This window comes from Zymoseptoria tritici, chromosome 1, assembly GCF_000219625.1.
Source record: "Zymoseptoria tritici IPO323 chromosome 1, whole genome shotgun sequence".
Classification (NCBI taxonomy): domain Eukaryota; kingdom Fungi; phylum Ascomycota; class Dothideomycetes; order Mycosphaerellales; family Mycosphaerellaceae; genus Zymoseptoria; species Zymoseptoria tritici.
Window position 1 is genome coordinate 5623240 of NC_018218.1, and position 25267 is coordinate 5648506.

General features: G+C 54.9%; 9 protein-coding genes across 9 annotated transcripts; 6 read left to right on the forward strand and 3 right to left on the reverse strand.

The window, feature by feature from the left end:
- Positions 1-2077: 2077 nt before the first annotated feature.
- Positions 2078-3070, forward strand: MYCGRDRAFT_35062 (uncharacterized protein; the record flags this gene model as incomplete). Its single annotated transcript, XM_003856731.1, has 2 exons — positions 2078-2528; positions 2631-3070. Coding segments are annotated over 2 exons (891 nt in total), but the record flags the coding sequence as incomplete, so codon positions are not given.
- A 1880-nt stretch (positions 3071-4950) lies between these two features.
- On the reverse strand, positions 4951-7382 carry MYCGRDRAFT_102956 (putative superoxide dismutase; the record flags this gene model as incomplete). Its single annotated transcript, XM_003856848.1, has 6 exons — positions 4951-5251; positions 5309-5338; positions 5396-5473; positions 6623-6729; positions 6853-7027; positions 7090-7382. 6 exons carry the CDS (start codon positions 7319-7321, stop codon positions 5097-5099), a joined length of 777 nt encoding a protein of 258 aa, XP_003856896.1.
- Positions 7383-9186: 1804 nt separating this feature from the next.
- On the forward strand, positions 9187-11457 carry MYCGRDRAFT_84295 (uncharacterized protein; the record flags this gene model as incomplete). Its single annotated transcript, XM_003856732.1, has 4 exons — positions 9187-9294; positions 9355-9583; positions 9773-10477; positions 10556-11457. The coding sequence occupies 4 exons, from the start codon at positions 9187-9189 to the stop codon at positions 11455-11457; spliced, it is 1944 nt and encodes a 647-aa protein (XP_003856780.1).
- A 1459-nt stretch (positions 11458-12916) lies between these two features.
- Positions 12917-14139, forward strand: MYCGRDRAFT_54447 (uncharacterized protein; the record flags this gene model as incomplete). Its single annotated transcript, XM_003856733.1, has 5 exons — positions 12917-13025; positions 13169-13181; positions 13361-13490; positions 13603-13863; positions 13925-14139. 5 exons carry the CDS (start codon positions 13009-13011, stop codon positions 13987-13989), a joined length of 486 nt encoding a protein of 161 aa, XP_003856781.1.
- Positions 14140-14784: 645 nt separating this feature from the next.
- MYCGRDRAFT_54449 (uncharacterized protein) lies at positions 14785-16415 on the forward strand (the record flags this gene model as incomplete). Its single annotated transcript, XM_003856734.1, has 3 exons — positions 14785-15242; positions 15404-16056; positions 16114-16415. The coding sequence occupies 3 exons, from the start codon at positions 14959-14961 to the stop codon at positions 16332-16334; spliced, it is 1158 nt and encodes a 385-aa protein (XP_003856782.1).
- Positions 16416-17909: 1494 nt separating this feature from the next.
- Positions 17910-19269, forward strand: MYCGRDRAFT_33131 (uncharacterized protein; the record flags this gene model as incomplete). Its single annotated transcript, XM_003856735.1, has 3 exons — positions 17910-18248; positions 18306-18685; positions 18753-19269. The coding sequence occupies 3 exons, from the start codon at positions 17910-17912 to the stop codon at positions 19267-19269; spliced, it is 1236 nt and encodes a 411-aa protein (XP_003856783.1).
- Positions 19270-19482: 213 nt separating this feature from the next.
- MYCGRDRAFT_102961 (uncharacterized protein) lies at positions 19483-20467 on the reverse strand (the record flags this gene model as incomplete). Its single annotated transcript, XM_003856847.1, has 4 exons — positions 19483-19583; positions 19620-19723; positions 19810-20086; positions 20158-20467. The coding sequence occupies 3 exons, from the start codon at positions 20409-20411 to the stop codon at positions 19637-19639; spliced, it is 618 nt and encodes a 205-aa protein (XP_003856895.1).
- A 1098-nt stretch (positions 20468-21565) lies between these two features.
- MYCGRDRAFT_26090 (uncharacterized protein) lies at positions 21566-22291 on the forward strand (the record flags this gene model as incomplete). Its single annotated transcript, XM_003856736.1, has 1 exon — positions 21566-22291. A coding segment is annotated over one exon (726 nt), but the record flags the coding sequence as incomplete, so codon positions are not given.
- A 1438-nt stretch (positions 22292-23729) lies between these two features.
- Positions 23730-25061, reverse strand: MYCGRDRAFT_33894 (uncharacterized protein; the record flags this gene model as incomplete). The annotated part of the gene is made up of 1 exon (XM_003856846.1): positions 23730-25061. One exon carries the CDS (start codon positions 25059-25061, stop codon positions 23730-23732), a length of 1332 nt encoding a protein of 443 aa, XP_003856894.1.
- Between the last annotated feature and the right edge of the window lie 206 nt (positions 25062-25267).

Genomic DNA, 25267 nt, shown 5'->3' on the forward strand with positions numbered 1-25267 from the left:
AAATGGATTGTCTGTTTGCTGGGTGCTCGAGGGTGAAATGATGGCTGATATCAAAGAGAAGCGGCATGCGACAGATGCATCTGCAAGAGATGACATTTCGTACCGACAACCGCACCGATTCCGCGGTTGGTCGATCCAGTACCGAAGGCAAGTCTCGACGGATGCGGGGGAGGTAAGCCAGGTCACGCGGGCATGCAAGAGGTGTTCTTGGAGGAATATTGCCGAAGGCTGACCGCTCACGGAGGGAGGAGGAAAAGTCTTTGGGAGATCCATCGTTCAGTCTGCACCAGGTACCCGTCTAGCCAGACGATGCAGCAAGGTATAGTCAGCCTTGTACGACTTACCAGATAGGACGTGCATGACGAGCAACAATTGACGATGAAAGGTCGATGAAAGGACAGTGTTGCGATGAATGGAAAGGAAGTGCACATGGTACGTGTCGAATTGAGTTTGACGCCATGCCGGACCGGTCTAGCGTGATATGCTCAAGAACAGTTTGCCAGCGCATTGCGTCTACGGAAAAGCATGTACATTGCGTATACCTACTGCGGTGGTAGTGTGCGGGCGGCAGTGCGCTGTACGACAGGACGTACCCGTGGAAGATGCATTGCCGAGCGGATGACAATGATATGATTGATATCCTTGATCGCGTCTCGGTATGTGGAGTTCCAATCCACGCAGGTCGACGTCACATTCGATCCCAGTTCAGTCAAGGTCCTCAAGGACCAGCAACGAGGAACTCAAAGTATCTTCTCTGCGCTGGACAGGACAGCGGATGCTGATGCTGATGCTGATGCGTGCATGGGGGAAGGAATCTCGGCCTTTAGCTCCAGCGGTGCCACGTCTTGCACGAACAGCGGCCAGCTCCACTGCTACTGCCGGCAGGCTGCAGTAGTATGGAAGAAGGTTGGTCGACTGCGTTACCACGGCCATTTCCTTTCTCTTCTCTTGAGATTTGTCGCATTGCTTCTGGGAGTTGTACTGCTGCGGTGTTGGCGGCGTCGTGATTGTAGCGGCGCGCTTCGATAATCTCATTGTCAATTCCTTCATGCTCACTTGCTCAACGAAGGTGGAGCGCGTACGGCCAACAGAATCCTACAAGAATCCGCGTATCTGCGACGACATCCACTCTAGCAGGCCTCGCTGCGACAAACGCACAAATCCGGGGTCGCATCCGAAATTGAAGAAAGCCGGTGGATGAAACGAAGAGGAGACATCACACACAACAACCAACAGCGTCGACGGCCTGGATCATTCACAACGACTCGACATCTGGTGAAAGTCAGCACTACGACGAACAGAGGCTGAGAGGCGATCTACCGACAGCATTGGGTGGCCATGCTTCCTGAGCGCATACAACCAGCCACTTTCCTTGAACAGCGAAGACGACGACGACACGTCTCGAGGTCTTTATCCCACCGGTGACGTTGCCGAGTGTTCCATAACATCAAAAGCGCATCCTAGCCCTTCATTGGTGCTTCGTCGATAATTGAAAGCGAATAAGACAGCTTTTTTTTTGCTAGCCGCAAAGTCCTCGCGCTACGCACGGAATAGGTATTTACTGCCTTTACGCTCCCTTGATACCTGTGTCTAGACGCATGAAGGACTGACAGATGTTGTGTTAGTACTTCCGAAGACCCTGCCGGCTACAATCTCGACATCGCCAAACCTCAACGCTGTCCAGCGATCTCCTACCTCCTTAAACGATCTCGAAGCTCACAATCGTGCCATTGGGCGCCCGCACTTCCGGCACTTCAACCAGTCTCTGGGCTTTGGATACTGGCTGGCGATAGCATCGACCGTTGTTTCAGACGCTACTTGCTGTTGCTCCATCAAGCGCGCACCCCAACCACCAGCCATCGATACTCCACATGTTCGTCTTCTAATCGAAGTTGGCATCGATTCGAATCTTTAAATCGGTCCGGCCACATTGGTCGTTGTCGCTTCGTTGATCGCGGTGCATTTGATGGTCACACCTTCTCCAACAACAATCATATCCATACACATACACACTTTGAAGCGGCGACGACTTCTTGCTCGACCAAACCGCATCGTCCGAATGGCCACCTTCTGAGCTCTGTCGATGGCAGTGTCACTGATCGAGGAGAAGATCTTGGGTCGCCTCGCCAAACTCGTTGAGCCTTCTAATCCATTCCTCTCCGCCTCTCTATACCAAGTTCTCGGACTTTCGATCCTCCTTTCGAGGAAGCTATACCGTGCACGAAAATTACGAAAGCTCGATGGCACGAGAGACACGAAGTCATTGCAGCTATACCACCACATCATCTGGCTTGCAAGGGAAGGCTTGTCGGTGACGGAAGTCTATATCTCGCCGAATTGTCGAGATGGCGAGCACGGGCGAGAACTCAAAGTCATGGCAGCGAAGCTGCGAGCTTCGCTGTATCACGTCTTCTGCCTGTTCCACAATCATCCTCCGCTCAGTCAGATCAACTCAAGATCACCAAAATCCGGCGACAGCCCGCCCTCGAGCGGTAGAACGACAAAGAGCGCGAGGTCAACTAGACAAGGTGCACAGGAGGCATCACCGAAGAACGGCAAGGACAGCAGCGACGGAAGACGACGGCCCAAGGCGAGCCTCCGAGATGCAATACCATCAATGGTGTCGGAAGCTTCGTACATCACCAACCCGTATGCATCAGGGCAGACACCGCCTCCAGGACTTTTCACTTCCTCAGATGCCCGAAGAACACCCACTCGACCTCCTGGACTTGCGCCGATCGACATATCTCCAACTCATGCGGCGGCATCGTATCTCCTCCCACCGCTGAACTTTGTACCAATGGCTCGCGAACATTTCGAAGCGGCACAGACACTTGCTGATCGTCTGCTGCCATCCACACATGCTCTTCGACTCTCGATCATCTTGGAGCATGCCGCTTTCCTGTGGGACTGCGCCAAGGAATACGAACGTGCGAGAGCACTGTCTAGACGCGCAATCAAAGAAGTATACTCGTCAAGTGATGGCTTGGATGACGATGAGTTCGCAGATGCATCTGCTCTTGTGCAGGCTCTTGGAGCGATCGTGAAGCGAGGCTCGAACGAATCGACTCCAGTGCGTCCTGAAAATCAGCCGATTCCCACGCGTCCGCCACCTACTGCAAGAGTTCAGCGAAAGGCAGTTCCTCGAACACTCCCTCCCCTACCAGTAATACCTCAATCTCCACCGCAACAACGATCACAGCAGCCATTAATCGACCGCACGATACCAGTCAGCCCACCATCAAGCAAGCGCAACGGATCCCGAACATCTACAAGATCTCCACAACAAGTCCCCAACCACCCCTCCAACCGCACCCTCGATCGTCTGAGTACAGTACCCGAAGTCGGCGAGTCCACCGACGATGGAGCACGAAGCATCCACCACCCGACCTTCAGTCCTCCCACATCTCAACAAGGAACCATTAGTCCACCCACTTCTCGACAACCCACTGTTTCACCGCCAAAGTCGCGACCCAACAGCCGCGCAAGTCGTCGTGAACGGGAGAAAGAGCGCAAATCCTCCACCGCCTCAGCATCGGACAAAGCGAGCAAGCGCAAAATCGTCGAGCAAGCAGAACAAGACCTGGAGCGACGCCGAAGCCAAAGCACAACCACCAGTGGCGGCGGAGGAGTGCCGAAGTCCATCTCACCCGAACAATCCCGCCACTCCAGCAACCGCAGCGGAAAAGCACCGGACCGTCCACGGCGCAGTAGTCGCAACAACAGCGGTAGCGGCAGCAGTGGCAGCAGACGGGATCGAGATGGAAGCGGAGCGAATGGTGAAGGAGGCTCACAGCCTCACAGTCGGCAAGTCACGCCGACGGAAGGGTACGTCCGCACGTCTCCCAAATTGTCCCCTCGGAGTCAGCGGTAACGAGTATCTTGCATTTTGCGTACAGACTCGATTCCTTCCCATTACCTCCAAACGCCCCGTCATCGAGGACGTCGCCGAGATCTTCATCGACGGTGAAAGAGACGAAACGAGCGAGGAAGAAGAAGTCAAGGAAGGGGAGTGCTGTTGCATCGATCCGAAGCGAAGACGGCAGTGAGAAGGGTAGAGGTGGGACGACGAGACCTGGTCGCGAAGCCGGCGGTTCGAAGAAGACCAGACCACGGCCGAGTGCAAAGGAAGAATACCTCACGCCTCCGCGGAGACCGAGCGCCTCGTCTGCTGTCGCTGCTCTGAGCGCGTCTCCGACTAGAAGACAGCACTCGCCGAATCCGCCACCCATCCGAGCTTCACCACGAAATAGAACACCTGCCAGTGTATCCTCGCCCACGCCACAACCTATTCCGACATCGCATCACACGCCTCAGAACCCGCTACCTGCTCTCATCCATGAACAACCAACGAGAGCTATTCCGCGAAAACCCCTCCCACAATCTTTCCCATCCAAACGAAACCCACCACCACCACCTCCCACCCGCACCTCTTCCAACGACCTTCCCGTCCGCCACTCCTCTTCCGCCACAACCCACCCCTCCGACCGCCGCGACGCGATCCTCCGCACCTTACAGATCCTCTCAGCAAGAGTTTCCCGCAGTCTAGGCGCGAGCGACAAGTCAATTCGCATTGACAACGAAGTTCCGAGCTTCGTGGCGAGAGGAACAGGAGGAGGAGGAGGAGGACGAAGAGAGCAAACTGGATCAGTAGGAGCATACAAAGGCAGCCTAACCCTCGCAGCAGATCGGGCAGCACGACTAGAAGCGCAAAAGAATGGTGGTGGATGGGGAGGAGGACACTCGCAGCTGGGAAGTGGACCGAGGAGGGTGAGAATGGTATGAGCGAAACAAGCAAGCAACCAAAGCAGAGTGTACAACAACGCTGTACATAGAAAAAGTAGCGGAAGTAATGGTTTGAACAATGCAGCGACAAAAGCTGATCATGAGATGAGAGAAACGTAGATGAAGCAAAGAAGTTTTTGTATTAGGTGCCCCATCCCTCAAAAGGTAGTGGTAGAGAAGAGATTCTCCCACAGGACAAACTCAACCAGGCTCAACTCCCCACCATCGCAACACTCCGAACTTCCTCACTCATCTCAGGCTTCGTCTTCTCACACCAGTCCTGACTTCACATCTCTCTCCACTCCAACCCCTCAAAGGAAGAAAGCCGCCAGACCCACCACGCCGGCCGCAACACCCGCACCAACAACACCACCCTTGCCATCCACCGTCTGCGTAGCAACAACCTCCGTCGTCTCGCTGGCAGCATTCTTAGTCGTGCTGGTCTCAGCTGGAGCATCGGTAGTCTCTGGTGGAGAAGTCTCAGTCGTCTCGCTCGAAGGAGCTTCGCTCGTGGAATCCTCACCAGGGAACAGTGTGGCAGAAATCGCCGTGGCTACATCGGACACAAGGTTAGAATTGGCGCTCTCGATGGGGCCAGTGGGAAGCATGCCGTTGGAGATTGATGTCATCGTGTAGCCGCTTGGAAGGGGCGAGCCATCGGTCGTGATTGTCGTCTTGCCGGTGGAAACTGAGAGAACGGTTATTACGACTCCAACTGTTGTCGTCTCTGGAACGCTCGTGAGGAGCGGAACGACGGTCGTGAACATCTTTGGCTTGGTAGTAGTGGTTGTGGAATAGTGGACAGATCTGTGCGGCGTGGTGGTCTTCTCGACCACAGTTACGGTTCGCACGTAATCGATGGAGGAGTCGCTGGGCTGAGCGGTGTAGACAGTGGCATTGGCAGGAACGGTGACGGTCAGAGTTCGACCGGCTGGCATGGTCGAGTTTGACACGGTGGTGGTCGTGTTTTGAATGGTCTCAGTGCTGGAAGGCACACCAGTGACGTAGACTGTAGTCGTGTCCCCACGGGTTGAGTTTGCAGCATATGTCGAAGGTCTCGCCTTGGAGACGGTGGTTGTGTATGCCGCTGGGACTGCGGTAGTGGTTGTGTTCGAGGGCGCAGTATTGGCGTAAACTGTCCTGGTCTTCGCAGATCCGTGTCGGGTCGAGCTTGCAGCCGAAGTCGTCGAAGCGGTCTTGAAGATGGTGGTCGTGATGGTGTCGAGAGCCACTGGGACTGCGGTGGTGGCTGTTATGACTGAAGTCTTTGGCACAACAAGCGCCGAAGTGTATGAAGACACGATCGTGTGAAGATATGTCGAGATGAGTGACGACACAGCTGGTGCCGGTACTGCAGCCGGTCTGGAGCCATTCTGCGATGCGTAGGTCGGAGCTACTGCAACAATGGTGACTGTAGCGGTCGACAAAGACATGGATGCTGGCTGACCACGACCTGCCGCTGGGACGGAGATGCTCATGGTGACTGTCGTGGTGACTGTCGAACCTTGTTCGTTTGGTGCTGCGCCGCCCGCCTAAGGAGCCGGAGATCCACCATATCCTGGGCTTGCTGCATTGCTGTCCGAGTTTGCATTGCTGTTCGAGCCTGCGTTGCTGTTCGAGTTTGCGTTGCTGTTCGAGCCAGCATTGCTGCCACCAGAGCCACCAGAGCCACTTCCGCTGCCGCTGCCGCTGCCGCTGCCGCTGCCACTTCCACTCGCGCTTCCACTTCCACTCCCGCTTCCACTACCACTCGCAGATCCAGAAGATCCAGAGCCAGAGTTCGAGTTCGAGTTCGAACCAGAATTGCCGCCGCCAGAAGAAGAAGGGGAATACGAACCGAGGTTGGCGCACGTGATAGCTGTCTTGTTGCCGAAGTGAACGACGATGCTGCGGCCCTTGACGGCGGCGCCGCCATTGTCGAGGGAGAGGTAGTCGTCGATGTAGCTAGAGAGAAAATGTTTAGCAAGGTCATCTCAGTGTGAATCAAAAAGAAGTGAATGATGGGCAGGCAGGAAATGTAGTGTGGTGGATGTGTAGATGACAAGCATCAAGTATGAAGAATCTCACTTGGCGGAAAAGGTGGTTCCGTTGATCTTGCCGTGCTTGCCCGACAGATCACCAACTTCGCAAGAAGCTGGGTTGCTGAGGTCGCAGCCGGTGCCGCCGTTGCCGTAGGTGTCGAGGTGACCACCGGTGGAGGAGCAGTTGCCGTTGGTGACGGGGTTCATGTGAACGTGGTAGACTGAGAGGAAAACGAGTCAGTTCATGGAGATTGTATTTGTATGGGTATGATGTGTTTCTCACGGAAAGGACCGCCGTAGTCTGGCAAGTTGGCGATGGCTACTTGTACGAGGATTCCATTGCCGCCTTGTCCTGCGCCAATCTTGACAGTGCCGGTGACTCCGAGCGCATTCTGCGGGAGAGTTGCGAGGTATCCGCTGGCCTGGTCGTTGCCGGTGGTGGTAGGCGCGTTACCGGCGGAGGTGAGAGGAAGGGCGACGGCGAGGATGGCCGCGGTGGTGGTGAAGAACTGCATGGTGACGATGCGTGCCGTGGTTGGAGATATGATCAGGGATGGTTGCGTGGTGAACGAGTGTGTATGAGCGAGTTTGAGAAGATAGTCGGTCGGAGGAGTAAGGGTTGGTCCAAGGATGCTGGATGGAATGTGGTTGTTTGGTTCTTCGCGTGACACAATCAATGCTTGTGAAAGTGGAGGCTTTGAGTGAGATGGTTCTGAAACAGCCGCCAGCAGCCAATGTGAGAATAGGCGCGATATTGAGGATGAAAGATGTGAGGAGGATGAGATGCAGGACGCTGTGTGATGTTGATGATGTGGACGTGAGGAAATGAGAAGAACGGCGAGCAGGGGAGGAGGCAGCGGATGGAAATAAGTTACATCCAACGGGGATGTCGCGCCTACTTACGCGCCGTGTTGCTTGCCTTTCCTCTCATCTGCGGTGCCAATGGCCCGGAGCAAGTGATATCTTGACGATCAGCAGGAGCACCTTCCCGAACCACGCACGCTGTCTTACTCTGCCACTCCCTCTTGTCCTACCTGCTCACGTTTGTACCATTTTCAGCCAACGCGTTTGTCGTACTCCGGCAGTGGCGCCCCCTGTGATTTCGAGTGGCGCCATCTCCTTGGCTGAGACTGGCCTGACCAGGGTACTCAGCTAGCCACGACTTCTGTATCAAATGAGCAAGACAGTGCAGAATCTCTTGTGCAACGCAGGTGTGCACATAGACGATCATCAGGTGAGGTGGGGAGTATGAAGAAGAAGGATTGTCGGTACCTCTCCACCAAGTCTCCATTTCACATGCGCTAGTGCCTTTGGCTTCTGATCTGGTTCAAGTCTGTTCCATTCAGAAACACATGCAACACTCATGCAAATGGAACAAGTCTGTCTGCACATCGACCAACGTTCATATGTGGATCCGTGGCATATGCGCCCACTCACGATGCGATGTAGTCGTAAGGCACATTGCTGCTAGAACGTCTGAGCGATGGTAGTCGACCAGACCATGAGGATGCCATGCTAACAAGCTACCATTGCTTTGGAGGTTGTTGTTGCCTCCATCCCGGACAAATGATGCTCTTTCCTCGCGGGAATCGAGAGCGGCGAAACGCAACGTGCTTCTGCGAACACGTTCCCGACAGAGGCACTCTCGTCGACTGCATCGGTACCGCAAGTCTGCGACAGGGCCCGAATTGTGGCGCTCGGATCTTCGTTCCGGTCTCCCCACGCAACGTTCTCTGTTGACGGCCGGTAAAAGCTCCAACGCATGGAACCAGGAATTTCTACAACATTTTCCTACGATATGACACGATAGCCGTTGAGACAAGTGCTCGCCATTCACTTCTTTGCGGCCGCCATTCTTACCCACCTCACCGTTCATTTGAGCAACCCTCGTTCGTTCAGCACGTAATTCACCTGCATCTCCACTATCACGAGCTTCCGCCACGCTTTCACATTCCACGCATCTCCCAAGGAACTCAGACCAACGACCATGTTGCAGACCAAGGAGCCTCCTATACCAGAACCAGCCTATATGTCAAAGCAGCAGAAGGGTCAGCAATCTTTCATGTCTTCTTCTTCTCCTTCACTCTCACCACCAGCATCTCCCACTCGACCACTCCCCATCATTCAACCCCACACGCCGCCGCAATCATCGCGTTTGCGACAATGCACTGCCTCCGATGACGACGCAGGCTCACACTCCGCTCCTACAGCTCAGTATCTGTCTGGACTCCGCCACGATCGACCAGCAAGACCGGCAAGACCATCAGGTTCAAGACCTGCTCCTCCCTCCAAATACAGTTGCTTTGCACGAGCAGAGAGCGACACCACTCAGCTCGGAAATGGACGATCCTCTCTAGTGCAAAGCAGTAGCATGCCACTCATGTCGACGCCAGACCTACGACCGACCATCGACCCAGAGAGATCAACGAGTCGACACAGAAGTCCTTTCATGGGCAGACCACTGGCAAAAGCACCAACTCCTTCCATCGTTGAAGAGGAAGAGCATGCCACTGAGAGGAAAGCCAAGCGCACGTCAACGTACATCGAGAATGGGACACGGTGGATGGACAAGCAAGAGACGAGATCGTTGAGCCAGGCTCTGCATGATATGGATTTAGAGGAGGAGAGGAAGATTCACTCCGCGGCACAAGACGAGGCAGCGGAGCTGGTCTATAAACACAGGAATCCGGACAAGGCGAACGCAGCATATGCCAATCCCGATCTCAAGGACTATCGATCACATCTCCGAAAAGGCAGCTACCAGCGCAGCCACAGCAGTCACGATTCCATCTCCTCCAGCCAACGCAGCGCTTCCAACGGCACCCAAAATTCCAGCTCGTCCTACGACGACAACGCCCACCGTGCACCCTCCAAGCAACCTCGAAAGGTTAGCCCTCCCTCAGCAATAGTGTCCGTGCTGAAGCGCCGAGAGTCGGTTAAGAAAAGCTATGACCCTCTCGCACAAGCGGTAAAGGAAGACATCGCTGTCGCTCACCGACGATCCAGCAGTGAAAGCGTACGAATTGTCAGTGGCGAGAAGAAGATGTTTATGCATCCGAATGATAAGATCTGGGAGGATCCCGGCGAGGATGATAACTCGACAACGGATGAAGGACGCCCGGCCTCCCAGTCGTCCGTCGTGCGAGTGAACCATGCGAGAATCACGGAGGAAAGGATCCCCTCTCTTCCTCCTGCGACGATCTCACCTCTGCCGTCATATGTGAGGAAGAATCCCTTTGCGAGGGTGAGAGCGCAGAACGAGCGGATGGAACGTTCAAACTCTGCACCGACATTGCAGACTCTTCCTCCGGCGCCGGTTCTACGCCATGACAGGGTTGAGATCCAACGCAACGCTCCCAGCCAAAGTCGAAACCCGTGGTATGTCTCCAACGAGCCATTACCGCCGACTCCACCACCCGCAGCAGAACAAGAGGCCGACGAGGTCGCGCCGAAAGGGAGTGGAAGTCGGAATGGAACGCCCACGAAGGATGGAAAGGAGATTCGAGGAGATGATATTCGTGCGGCGACGAGCAAGACGAGAAAGGACTATAGTCCGAATCTACCCCGGCCGACGATAGTGAGCGATAAGCCCGGGCGACCGATCGTCAGCTTTGAGAAGAGGGCGAAGGAAATTGTGTTGGAACCTGAGCAAAGTGCTGAAGTGCGGAGGAGTGATTCTATGCCTACGGGGAGGAATGTCGAGCCAGCCAAAGTTGGGTACGCGAACTCTCCTCGATTCACACCTCCAGGATCATCTTCTTCGCAATGGAATGCGGTCCCTCAAATCACCTTTGACGACGCTCCTGGCCCATCGATACCAACGATCAACCTCCCGGACGACCCTTCGATCCCGACCATCAACTTTCCAGACGATGACACGACTCCATCAATCTCCATCAACGACACTCCAACCAAGTCCACGTCCAGTCCTCGCTCCAATACCCCTCAACGACCTCTCCCTCACCACTCCGCCTCCGCGCCCGTTCCCCAGGTATCCCCCAAATCCACACCGCACTACACCCCGTCCCACCGCACCACGCCCAGCACCCTCTGCGCGCACTGCGCCCTCCCCATCGCTGGCCGCATCCTCTCCGCTTCCGGCCAACGTTTCCACCCCGCCTGCTTCACCTGCTACACCTGCAGCACCAACCTCGAATGCGTCGCCTTCTACCCCGAACCCGAATCCGCCTACAACGACCGCCTCGCCCAACAAGCCGACGACACTTCCCCCCGCTTCTACTGCCACCTCGACTACCACGAATCCTTCTCCCCCCGCTGCAAAACCTGCACCACCCCCATCGAATCCTCCGCCATCGTCGCGTGCGGAAACACCTACCACCCGTCCCATTTCTTCTGCGCGCAGTGCGGCGATCCATTCGATCATAGCACGCCGTTTGTGGAGAAGGATGGGTATGCATGGTGTGTCGGGTGTCATGCGCATCGCACGGCGCCGAAGTGTGGAGGGTGTAGGAAGCCGGTGTTGGAGGTTGTGGTCAAGGCGTTGGGGAGAGACTGGCATGAGGGGTGTTTTTGTTGTGGAGGGTGTGGAGGCGGTTTCGGGGAGGAGGGGAGGTTCTTTTTGAGGGAGGAGGAGGGGGGCAGGGAGGGGGTGGTTTGTGTTGGGTGTGAGGAGAGGAGGTTGAAGGCTTGAGAGAAGCGTATAGGGTTTGTAAACTGACGCAATGGGTGTGGAGCGTTCTTTGCATAGCGATTCGGAGGCTTCGAAAGCGACGAGGCAGTGTAAGAACAGCGTGGTTATACAATACAATACATCCATCCAATGCCAAGGACGACAGTACTCCACACGAATATCATACATCGTCCAAACCCCCCAGGACGCCCCTCCATCCTCCCTCCCGTTCCCCTCTCTATGTCTCTACATCCACCAAACCCAAAACCCCTTATTCTCCCCTCCTCGCGGTCGATAAAAGTCCGTGAAACACGTCGCGGAGCAGGTATTCCTGTATCTATACATCATCACCACCAATCGTCAGCACACCGTTCACTCTTGCTCCGTGCAAGTCGACCGACGGGACCGAGGCACGAGGACATGATAGCGGGAGGGAGGTGGCACTACGTACGAAGCTTTCTCCCATTCTTTGAAACGTTTCTGTTGGTCGATTTTCCATTGCGGGAGGGGAGGTTTTTTGTGGAAGAGGGAGGAGAGGGTGGATTTATGAGAGGGCTTTTCCTTTCGTGAGGCGGCGGCGGGTTGGGTGTTATTTGAGGAGGGGGATGGTGTTTGGGAAGAGGTGGTCGAGGGTTTGTGAGTTGATATCGGTTTGGAAGATGTTGGTTGACTTGAGGGCGTCTGAATTGTGGTTGTTGTGTTGTTCATCGTCTTCGTTCTTGTTGTAGTCTTTTGACTTGCCCGTTGGGGTTGCTAAGAGGGTGTGAGGTGTGGTGTTGTTGTATGCTGAAAATTGGGATATGATACAGGGCAGAGAGATTGTGCTAGAACTACTCAAGTCGATTCTTTATGCCTAACCTCGAAGTGGGCGGTACAACTTCATGAAATTACTGCGCCATGGAAGGATTGGCTGCATGTTAAGAAGCTGTGGGTGCTTTGTGGATCTACACTGCCTGTTCGTGGACAGTGCTGGGCTGTGATGTTGGCCAAGTCTGTGGCGGAGCGTCGAAGGATTCATGCCTTGAAGTGCTGTCCGGCTTTGTTGGCGGCTCTGCCTCATGCAATTGCACAGCGTCTGATGTGTTTTTCCGAGCAAGAATGTAGTAGAGAAATGGAGAGAGGACAATGTAATACTGCGAAGGTCTCTTTCGTGAAATGTGTCGGCGACAAGATACTTTGCGTCTCCAGAGCCACCACGATGCTCCATAGTAGATGGCATGTCAATGCTGGCAAGTCAATGCCGTCTCTATCGTCGTACAGAGGACGGGCTTGATGGAGGCGTGACCCAAGATGGGATTACTCCAGTTCTCGGAAATGAGGGACTTGTCTCTGCTATCGAGCTTCACTTCAATTCGAGGTCGTCACTGCCCTGACGTGAAGACAAAAGTCACGTGCTCTTTTTGAGCACGGACCTGCTGCGCAGCTTCGACTGACAACTTGACTTGGGGATGTTGAAGGCGTACTCAATCAAGAGCTCCAACACCACAACAAGATCCTCCATCTCGATCAACTACATCCAGCAAATCCCACGAAGGACCGCTCAATACACCCACCCGAATCACAACCGCCGCCATGTCTTCCGATCTCTGGTACGTGTCAGACTGCAGCATGCTTCAATACAAGGATGGGGAGCGCTCTCGCGGCGATGAGCTCTACTGCCATCCTGAGTGGCAGCCTACAGATGCTGTATGATTAGATGAAATGCTCAGAGCTAACATGATCTTTCTCACAGCCCCGTGTATGCCGTAAGTGCCACCCGAAACTCCCTCCAGGCATCACCTTCTCCTGGCTTGCCACGCCTCCGTCCGCCGCCTCGATAGCCTCATTGGCACCCCGATGAGCATGCACGAGTTGCGGAAGATACGGAACAATCTACGGAGAGATGAAAACAGATGGTACAGGATGCGCTGACATTGATACATAGCCCTTCTTCGGTGCGATGGGCTGCACAAGCGCCATCGTCTTCACTTGCTTCGGCGCCGCATACGGAACCGCAAAGGCTGGTGTTGGTATCTCGTCTATGGGTGTGCTCAGGCCCGACTTGATCGTCAAGAGTATGTTCTACGCCTCCCGTATCCTCCAGACCACGTTTGATGTCGCTCCAATATGGCGAAGCGGATGGTTGGGGATCCACGATCAGCCTGCTGACAACACTCCCTCTCACAGACATTATTCCCGTCATTATGGCTGGTATCATTGCCATCTACGGCCTCGTCGTGTCCGTCCTGATCTCCAACGACCTCCAACAACAGACCTCGCTCTTCACCGGCTTCATCCAGCTCGGTGCCGGTCTCTCTGTCGGTCTCTCCGGTCTGGCCGCTGGTTTCGCCATCGGAATTGTCGGTGATGCTGGTGTGCGCGGTACTGCCCAGCAGCCGAGATTGTTCGTCGGAATGATTTTGATCCTCATTTTCGCCGAAGTGTTGGGTGAGTGATTGATGGTGGAGAGAAAGGCCCTCTTAGAGTCTTTTGCTGACTTTATTATCAGGTCTCTACGGACTCATCGTTGCCCTGCTCATGAACTCGCGCGCAAGCTCCGGCGCTCAGTGCTAGATCGACGAATAGGACAAGCGAGAAGTGGCGCAGACAAGGAGTAACGACAACCTACGCGCAAGAGATGATCAGAATAAACAGACAAGCGGGAGATCATTGGCTGGCATGAGAAAATGGCGGTAGCGGAGTCAGGATAGAGCTTGTTCGTGGAAGACCAGCGGATGTCTTGGTCTGCAGTCTTTCACCAGCGAGCACCAGGCCTGGTGTCACTGGGGTTTTAATGCAACTCGAGCATGGCAAGCTCTCGGGATGTAGTTGTATATTTGCAAACAGCAGGCGTTTTGAGCATCGATCACCGAGTCGCAATAGAGTGGTGTCTGTATGGGTATATGTTGGTGTGATGATCCCTCCCGGCGAATGACATTCTATCAGCTGGAATACCGGGCCTTACTCCATTTTTGCAATAGCCTTCGACTGCTGACAACCATGGCAGTATCGGAGCATCCTCAAGTCCAAGCCGTCATGGGCATGCTGGACGGTAGAAGTGCAGGACAGGACCGCATTTGGCCAAAATCATCAGGCATCAAAGACCGCAAAGGCCATTATTCGTCTCTCTGCAACTGCTTATCAAGCACTGAACATCAGATTACCCAGACCGGAGTGCTTATACCTGCCAGCCTGGAACGATAACCCGAATCTGGCAACAAGTCGCCACGGCATATCTTTCCAGGTTACCTGCTCCGGCTCTATAGCGGATACGCGGTTGCAGCTGCCCCTCACTCCTGGGCAAGAAACCCCACATTGGTTCGCCCGGTCCTACATCATCGCCTCGAGCTGCGAAGAAGTTCGAAGATCCAACCCTGCAGTGAGGAGAAAGCACACTTTGCGAATCTCACTCTTGTCATTCTCTCCCGTTGAAACTTCTTACACACACTCCCCCACCAGATCGTCCATCAAGGTCATCCTCCTCCCCGAACCCGACGAACCCCACCATACACCACACTACGAAGCAAGAGAAAGAACGCAGCCATGTCCACTGAAGGTCAGACCATCACCTGCAAAGCCGCCGTGGCCTGGGAAGCCGGCAAAGACCTCGTTATTGAGGATGTCGAGGTGCTCCCACCGCGCGCTCATGAGGTCCGGATAAAGGTCGCCTACACCGGCGTGTGCCACACGGATGCGTACATGCTCAGTGGAAAGGACCCCGAGGGTGCGTTCCCGGTCATCGCGGGACATGAGGGTGCGGGTATCGTGGAGAGCATTGGCGAGGGTGTGACGAATGTCAAAGTTGGAGATACCGTTGTTGCGCTTTAGTAAGTTTGAACATCATGTTTCAAGGAGAGGAGGAAGACATTGGCGTGGGGAGACCTTGATGGTCATTGCACGTGCTGAAGGACATTGATCGGAGACGTGTTCACTCGGGCATTGAAGATTCAGCAAGAGACAACTGCTAACATGCCTCCTCCTTCTTCAGCACACCCGAATGCAAAGAATGCAAGTTCTGCAAATCCGGCAAGACCAACCTCTGCGGCAAGATTCGCGCCACGCAGGGTAAAGGAGTGATGCCCGATGGCAGCTCTCGCTTCCGATGCAAGGGCAAAGACCTCCTGCACTTCATGGGCTGCTCGACCTTCTCCCAATACACTGTCGTCGCCGACATCTCCGTCGTGGCCGTGACCGACAAAGCTCCCATGGACCGCACCTGTCTTCTCGGCTGTGGTATCACCACCGGCTACGGCGCCGCGACCATCACCGCTGGCAAGAACGGTGTCGAGAAGGGCGACAACGTGGCCGTGTTCGGAGCTGGCTGTGTTGGTCTGAGTGTCATCCAGGGTGCCGCCAGCAGAAACGCGGGCAAGATCATCGTGGTTGATGTCAACGACTCGAAGAAAGAGTGGGCGAGCAAGTTCGGAGCGACGGACTTTGTCAACCCGACCAAGGACCTCAAGGAGGGCGAGAAGATTCAGGATCGTTTGGTCGAGATGACAGATGGCGGCTGCGACTACACTTTCGACTGCACGGGTAACGTGCATGTCATGCGATCCGCGCTCGAGGCCTGCCACAAGGGTTGGGGCGAGAGCATCATCATTGGTGTTGCGGCTGCTGGACAGGAGATTGCTACACGACGTGAGTGTTGCCATGAAGATACGAGCTCCCGCGGATACTGAACTGACACTTCTCTAGCGTTCCAACTCGTCACCGGCCGCGTATGGAAGGGCTGTGCTTTCGGTGGTGTCAAGGGCCGCAGCCAAATGGGTGGTCTCATCGACGACTACATGGGCGGCAAGCTCAAGGTCGACGAGTTCATCACTCATCGCCAGAACTTGGGTGGCATCAACGATGCTTTCCACGATATGCATGCGGGTGACTGCATTCGCTGTGTGGTGGATATGCAGAAGCTTTAGATTCTTCGAGGGGATGATGAGGAAGGCACAGCGGATATAGTAGTTCTAGAGAGCAGGATGTCATGAGAGTTATGAGTATCGATGCCCGTACTACAACCTTACGGATCAAGTGGCATGCCGTTTATTGTGTCTTTGCCTTCTTGTTTCGAATTGATCTCTCGACTTTGTTGAGAGGAAAGCCTCGCTAGCTGACATCCCTGCGACCATTCTTTGTATTTCTGTGGACTTCATGATGGACTCCACCTCTCCACCTCTTCTCATCGCTAAACTCCACACCCATGGAGCCCATGACATCACCACGATTTTTGCGGTATATACAGAATATGTCGCTTACTCACTTCGCAATGAACGATTCGACAGTCACTGCCTCTGTGTTCAAAGCGACAACCCGGCAGACGTCCAATCTTCTCCAACATGACCAAGTCCTCCTCCTCCACAACAACCTCCCACTCCTCTCCCTCCTCAGCCGAAATCGACTCCACAACCACCGAACTCAAAACCCTCGTCCTCGCCTCCCTCAGCGCCTTCAACCAAAAAGATTTCAACTACACCGCCACGCCCGCCGCCCGGGACTTCCAATCCCGCATATCCCCCAACTTCACCGCCGAGCTCGAGCGTGTCGACGGCGTTCTCTCCTGGACTGATCTCATCGCTCTCTGGCGCGGCCTAGCGGACTCGATGCCGGATGCGAGATTCGAGGTGGAGAATGTGGACGTGGACGTTTTCGAGTATGGACGGGCGAGCGTGTTTGTGGAGACGAGGAGTCCGGTCAAGGAGAGGGTGCGGTTGGGACATATGATGGTCTTCAAGTGGGTGAGGGATCGGGAGGGGGTTTGGAGGCATTGTGGGTTTACTTCGATTGGGGGGAGTCGAGGGGATTGATGGAGTGAGGGGTTGGGGTTTGATGGGAGGACGATCGATGGCGAGGCCGTGAGGGATGGTGTATGCTGGAGAAGCACATGGCTGGTGAGAAGAGTATCTCTGGTCGCTGTGTAGGTGTTCAGCCTTGTTTGTTCAACATGTTCGGATCTGAAGAAGAAGCTCCTAGCTGATGCTGATCAAGGAACAACCTTTCTCGCGTGGGGCGTGTGGGGGTCTGTTCAACCAAGGAGAGACAAAGACGCATTCGGACTTGTCTCCATTGCCAGAGTCATGGGAGCGTCCAACCACGTGAGGACCTGAGAAGCATGTGGTATGTCTTTGAGTATATGCCTCATTCTTGCCATGTGAGCTTAACAGAAGATCGCTCAGCTAACTACCTATTCAGGAAGGTAGGTTCAATCAAGACGGACCAGTCAGCGGCCACGGAAAGTGCCTTTACTTGTAGACGGACGATCTCCTCGTTCAGCGGCGTCCATCGAAACCTTGAGGATCTTTGCCTCGGACTTCCCCTCAAATCAAATAAACTGAGTTGACAAAGTGTATGAGATCGGCGGGCATCACCATGAACTAACGGTAAGTGCATCGCGATGGCAATAGTACAAGTTCTATAGCTGTCGTCTCTTCTTTCGACTTCAACCACTCTCCACACTTCTGGTCAAGTTTCATCCTTCCACGACTCATATCCCCGGAAACATGCGTTCAACTCTACTTCTCCTCGAGTCTCTGGCTCTAACCGCCACAGCATTCCCATGGGCAGCCAAACTCGCCAACAGTGACATTTCCGCTCTTCAATCTCCGTCTTTGGTCAAGCGAGCAGATGTCTGCCCTGTCAACAGACCTCGCAAGGGCGCCGCACCCTACAACGAGTACTACCCAAGCAAATACACCGGAGCCCGCAATGGCCAGCCCGGAACCGGAAAGGGAGGCGTACAAGTCCCAGCACCCGGCGATACAGCTCACGCCTACGAAGCGCCCTCGTCGACCGACATTCGAGGACCTTGCCCAGGTCTGAACATGGCCGCCAACCACCACGTACGTTCCACACTCCACCTCGACCTTCCCAAGACCTCAACTAACACCTCCCTCCAGTTCATCTCCCACGACGGCCAAACAACCTACAACGAAATGGTCGACTTTGCGCAAAACGTCTTCAACTGGCGCTACGACCTCGCCGCCTTTGTCGCCACTTTCGGCATCGTGCAAGACGGTAATGTTCTGACTGGCGAACTCTCCATCGGGTGTAACGGCGGCCAGCAAGTCCCTAACACGGGTTTGAACACGCACGATAAATTCGAAGCGGATTCATCCATCACGAGGACGGATTACTATCTTTCTCCCAACGGGGATAATTATGGCGTCAACGAGACGCTGTTCAATTACTGGAATGACTTCTGCAATGGGGACTTTACGTTGGAATGCATGGGACCTTACATGAGGTCCCGATATGACCAATCTCTCCACACAAACGGGTACGCATCTTCATCCCAACCCTTCCTCCTACCCTCATCCACTAACCTCCCTCCCTCCTCCTCACAGCAACTTCTTCAACGGCCCCCTCTTCCTCTTCGCCCTCGGAACCGCCGCCCTCCCCTTTCAATCCTTCGCCTCCTACGGCAACGAAGGCACCCCCTCCGTCTCCACCATCGCCCCCTTCTGGGCCGCCACCCGCACCTCCACCGGCCACTACACCGTCGCCCCGGGAACCGAACGTCTTCCCTCGTACTGGTACAATCGACCCACCTCCCTCTCCTTTCCCGAAATCGTGGGACAAGTTTCCGACCTCTACCAAGCCGCGGGCAGTCCTGCGTTTGGAGGTAATACGGGGAAGCCGGACTCGTTTGTTGGGTTGGAGTTTCCCCAGGGGGGGATCGAAGGCGGTGTGTTGAAGAATTCGACGCCACAAGGCGTGGCATGTCTGTTCTATCAACTCGTGACGGACTTTATCCCGTTGAGTTTGGATAATCAGGTGTTGCAGTTGTCGAAGGTTAGTCAGATTTTTGCGAAGAGCAAGTTGACGAGTGTGTTTGCGAATTTCGGGTGTCCGGCTTTGTAGAGTGCAGAAGGGAGGGGGAGGTGTATATACGGAACTGGCGCATGTCGAGTGGGATCGTATATGGGGGATTGTATATAGTAATATCACGAGTATGATGATATGGAGCACAGCATGGAAGCAATGCAAGCTGGATTTTGACAGTATGGTGTGTGGCATTCATTTAGTCTACCTTGAGCATGAAATTACGGAGGGCGGTACAGAAGCGATGCAAGCTGAACTCGGATGTCATGATCTGGTATTCATTCTATCTGCGAGAATATACTGATCGTTCTCGAAAGCCCAATTTCGTATGATCCTGTCTTGAGCCGTTCGTGACCCGCCCTGTCCGACATCCATCCTCAACTCCTCCACCGTCCGGGTATCAATCTTACTTCTCATTCTCCTTCTCATCCAAACACACACAAATCGCCGCAATCATACTCAAATCCACACCCGGCGCGACCGTCACAAAGTACTAAAACCACCCATTCGTCAGCAAAAAAACCCCCTTGCACCCCATCCTCCCTCCCCATCCCTCAACAACACAATTGAAAAACTCACCGTCTGCTTCCCCCCCACCAACTCCCTCGCATTCGCAAACTGCCTCCCCACGGTCGCCACAACGCGATCATTGAGGGTTATGTTGGCCGACCGATCAAACCAGTCCCCCTTGACGAGCAACTCGATGTCCCTCCCATCGGAGGCGTTTTTGAAGTGTACACTGCTCTTACTGCCTCCGAGGGCGAATTTCCCTTTGATCTCGAAGTTGTGCGCTGGGGAGAGTTTCGACTCGGCGGTGAAGGATTTGAAGAGGGCGAGGGTTTTGTGGGAGAGGGAGCTAGCACACATATCAAATTAGCAGGTGGGTCTTGGGCGGGATGGGATGGGTGGGAGGTTGGGTGGGCGTACAAGAGTTCCACACCAGCGGGATCGGTAAAGACTTTCGTGGAGTGGAGGGAGATTTTCTTGGGTTTGAGGAGCACCACGGGTTGAGAAGTTGCGGCGTTGACGATGGTGAAGCCGTCGCCGGTTAGGGAGAGGACTTTTTCTTTGAGGAGGAGGGTTACGGGTTGGGGGGAGTAGAGGACTGGGTTGGCGGGTTGGGGGCCGAGAGGGGGGATGAATTCTTGGAGGGCGACGGGAGTTGCGGCGGAGTGGAGCATGTTGATTGAGGGAGGTGTGGTGTTGTTGCGTTGGGTCGTTTGTTGATGTTGGTTTGGCGGGGTATTGAGAAGGACGAATGCTATATGTATCCTCGGTGAGTGGGATATACTTACCGTGAGGTGGCTGCTTGGAATGACGTCTCGAAGGAAGAGTGAGCTGGGCTTCTTTGAATCGAAAGCAGCGCCACTTTGCTGTGCCATTTGATCTTCAGACCACGGTCTCATCATAGGTGGCTGACGCCCACAGGATTCACTCTCGCATATCATCGCCAGGTGAGGTCGCGATTAAAAAACCGGCTCATAGATCCAGGGCATCTTTGTCTTATCACCTGCCAAGGCGTAACCGGTATTCGGCGGCAGGGGACACAGGGGACTTCGGATCTTCTGAATCTGAATCGGAGACCGTCGATCGCAACGAAAGATCAGATAACGAATCTACGACATCGATATACACGGACGACAATGGGGGCAGCAGCATCAAGACACCGCACTTGTGGCAGGACAGCAAACATGCCCTCCGCATGACCTAGTTCTACCCTGGACGTGGCCCCGGACATGAAACAAGAGCAAAAAGTCGTCATAACAACGCATCCCGTCGCCATCTTTGTCCCTCGGCCCGTGGAGTTTGTCGAAGAAAAATCGATCGTCCCTGAGATACTTCTAGTCTCTCGCGTGCCATTCGCTAGTCGATGTGCAGTCGAGACGTCTATCGCGCTCTTCGGTCCGGTGGTTTGAATGCAAATCATATTGGACATCTAACAACTCCTACGACGAAAGCACTCTTCTCTTCTTCATGCTCTTCACGAAAACAACACCGCAGAGTTAGGACGACGACGACTGCCTTCTGGAGGAGGAGACTCTTCGGCAGGCTGTCACCTCCACCGCCGCCCATGAGAAAACGATCAAACCAATCGCCAGGAACCCTCGCCACCAAAAAGACCATGACCACTCAAACCCACCACGAAAAGATGTCTCCCTCAGCCCACCAACCCTCCACATCCACCCTCCCGCCCCCTCCGCCGACAACCCTCATCCCCCCCGTAATCCTCCAACCCGGCGTCGAAAAACTCGACACCCTCATCTCCCTCCCCTCATCAACCACCTTCCCACCCCCATCCTTCCTGCACCCCATCCAAACCAACTCCCACCCCCTCCCGCAAATCATAGCCCACCGCGGCTACAAATCCAAATTCCCCGAAAACTCCCTCCTCGCCTTCTCCCAGGCCATCCTCGCCGGCTCCCACGCCCTCGAAACAGACATCCACCTCACCGCCGACAACATCGTCGTCCTCTCCCACGACCCCACCTTAAAACGCTGTTTCGGCCGTCCCGAACGCATCCTCGACCTCACCTGGGATGACATCTCCCCCCTCCGAACGGTCGCCGAACCACATGTGCCCATGCCGCGACTGATCGATCTGCTGCATTACCTCTCCTCCCCTGGTCTCGAAGACATCTGGCTCCTACTGGATATCAAACTGGATAACGATGCGGAGGATGTAATGCGACTCATCGCTTCGACCATCGCTTCCGTGCCGGTCGCATACGGCAGGAAACCGTGGGAGCAGAGGATCGTGTTGGGCATCTGGGCGGCGAAATACCTCCCCCTCGCATCCCAATTCTCCCCAAACTTCAGCGTCATGCACATCGGTTTCAAACTCTCCTACGCGCGGCATTTCTTCGACACGCCAGGGGTGGGATTCAACATGCTCCTCCCCATCCTCATGGCACCAGGGGGTCGAAAATTCATCCGCGAAGTGCAGTCTCGACGTCGGAAACTCGTCGTCTGGACCGTCAACGATAGAGGGAAGATGGAGTGGTGTGTCCGCAGGGGTGTGGACGGAGTGATCACGGATGATCCGGGACTTTTCCTCGAGGTGTGCGAGACGTTTGAGTGGGAGAAACGGGAGCCTTGGTTTGGCGGAGGTGGGGTGAAGGGCTGGTTGGAGGTGTTGAGGGTTTGGGTTATGGTTACGTGTTTGTGGGTTTTGTTTCGGAGGAGGTTGAGTCCGATTCGGAAGGGTGCGGAGAGGGGGGAGGTGAGGTGAGGTGATGCGAAGCAGGTCTTGGATAAAAAGGTGGATGAAAGATTCGAGCGGGAGGGCAGCAGCAGGATGAATTCGAGAGAGAGTGTAGTGCATTCCGAATCTCCGGATCTGCGGTCGTTGGAAGAGCCTGCGACCAGGAATATTGGAAACTCCCTCGCCTACCTCCTCCTTCGCAATCTTCACTACAACCTCACCTCCTTCTCGCCTCCTTCTCGCCTCATTCTCGTCTCGTTCTCTCCAGTCAAATCAATGCAAGCAAGCATCCTCCTCCCCAACCGCCCCAACTCCATCAACAAAAAGGCAAGAACTTCCACCAAACGAACCGACAAAGATTCAGACTCGAACCCAAGCCCCCTTCCTCAGTTAACAAAAAACACCACCACCCACTACTCGACGACCACTCCGTCCACACCTCGGAGTTCTTTACGAAAAGAACTCGTTTCAGATCATGGGATTGCGTGGTGGTGGTGCTGGGGAGGGGGGGAATTTTTGTGTACATATACCTCCTTTGTCACGCGCTCCAATTCCTGGCCATGTCACACACACTACGCAGTCTTCGCAGTCTTCGCAGTCTTCGCGGCCCAGCGGAGCGAGGCGAGAATATAGAGCGTGGAAAATTAGAAGACGGAGAGGGGAGGGGATTTGTACACACACTCTCCTCCTTTTCTACGAGGTGACGGGGTGTCTACTGTGGAGTGCTGGTGAATAACTCCTGAACTCGAAGGGAGAATGGCGCTCGGTTACCTGGATGTCCATATCTCCCACACTTTCACTCTACATCGGCTCTTTGCATGTCGGCTCACTGCATATGCAATGCGAGCAGTACGGCGAGAGAGCGGAGCTGCATCTGATGTGCCACAAAGTCGAGCAAGGCGCCTTGGAACCATGAGATTGGACGATGAAGAACGAAGACGACCTGTACACTGCCTCGAACAGCGTGGCTTCCCCTGCGGAGTGCTCTATGAATACCCATCTATACAACCACACATAACGTCGCGCCCAAACTCGACGGCTTGCTGGAGCCGGAGCAAGTGTCCCAATGCTGACCACCATTCCGCGTCTATGCAATGCCAGTGCAATATAATGCCATGCCAAGGCGCAAGACGTCCTCCCAACGCCATATAAATGCTCCTCTTCTGCTTCTCTTCTTCTCTTGACTCGTACGACGACCAGCATCATTCAGCAATACCGCCCATCCACCCATGCATGCAACATTAGATCCCCAATCCACCCCGTAGATTCGTACTGCCTCTTTAAGAAATCAATGCTCTCAAACATCCTCCCCATCACTCTCATCCCCAGCCAACTTCTTCTCCCTCGCCTCCTCTTCCATCTCTCGATAAGTTGCCCAACTTAGCAAACCAAATGCGCCGATGATTAATATACCTCCCGCGACAGCTGCCGTTGTGAGCGGCGAATACAGCGGCGGCGGAAGCATTTGGTCGCACAAGGCAACCAGGAAAATGGTAAGCAGTGCCGCCACGGAACTCAGCACCGGACTCGTCAGACTGATCAGTACCAAAAAGGACCCCGAAAAAGTGGCGTTGGAGAGAACGGAGATGACGAGCATCCAAGCGGCTTCCCCGCGAGGGAGTTCGAAAGTTTCGATACCGGTGAAATGGAGAATGGGCAAGGGGATCCAGAGAACGAGGAGTGTGAAGGTTCCAATCATGCTGCCGAATGTGTTGGCGAAGAGCATACCGCGGATGGGATCGCAGTGTTCGGGTGGGCAGGCCACGCGTTTGTATAATACTTCGTAGAATCCATACAACACGCTTCCCACGCCGATGACGAGATTTCCCACCGCGCGGTTGGAAGCTTCGCTGTCGTCTGGGGCGGAAGGGCCACCTGCTCCACCGCCGGATTTGGAGCCGTGTTTGGCTGTACCCGTGTCACCGTATGCGACGACGAGGACGCCGATGATGGCGATTGCTACGGCGATGACTTTTGATATGCGGAGTTTTTCGTGGAGGATGGGGACTGCGAAGGCGTAGGCGAAGAAGGCGGAGCAGTTGTAGATTGCGGTTAGGTCGGAGGCGGTGGTGAGGTCGACGGCGACGTACCAGCTTCCTCCGGCGACGGTGAGGGCGCAGGTGACGAAGGCGGTGGTGCGGAGGAAGTATGGCCAGGGGGAGGCTTTGGCGAGATGCGAGGGGACGACGAGGGTGCGGTGTTCGATCATCTGGGCGGTGGAGGTGAGGAGGGAGACATGGCGGCGCCAGAACGCGGGCCAGGGTTGGGAGAGTTTTTGCAGGCGGAGGATGAGCAATTGCACGACCCAGAGGAGGGACCAGGAGCCGTGGGTGAAGTAGAGCATGCAGTAAGGTTTTGTCCAATTCAGGTCGTGTTGGATGTAGACTGCTGTTTCGGTTTGGACGGCGAAGGAGAAGAGGGAGAGGAGGAGGAAGCAGCCGGCGAGAGTGTAGCGCTGGCGGGTGTTGGATTTGTCGGGGAGTATTTCTGGGTCTCTTTCGTGGAAGCGGGAAGTCGAGTGTCTTGTGCCTAAGGTGGGACGTTGTTGTGGGGGAGAGGCATAGTCTTGTTGCTTGTCGCCGGCGAGGAGGGGTTGGCGGTGGGCGGTGGAGTGGAGGTCGGAGGGCATGTCGTCGGTGGGCTCGTCGTCGCCCCAGTCTTCGAAGCCGCTGTCGTCGTCGTCGTCGTCCGCTTCGTCTTTGAATTGGGAGGGGTCGGCGAGGGTGTTGAAGGAAGGGGTCGATTGGCGGGAGGGGTGATTGAGGCCGTTGTGGAGGTCGGAGGAGGAGGCGGCGTGGGAGGGCGGAGACAGGGACGAGTCGAGCTCGTATGCTT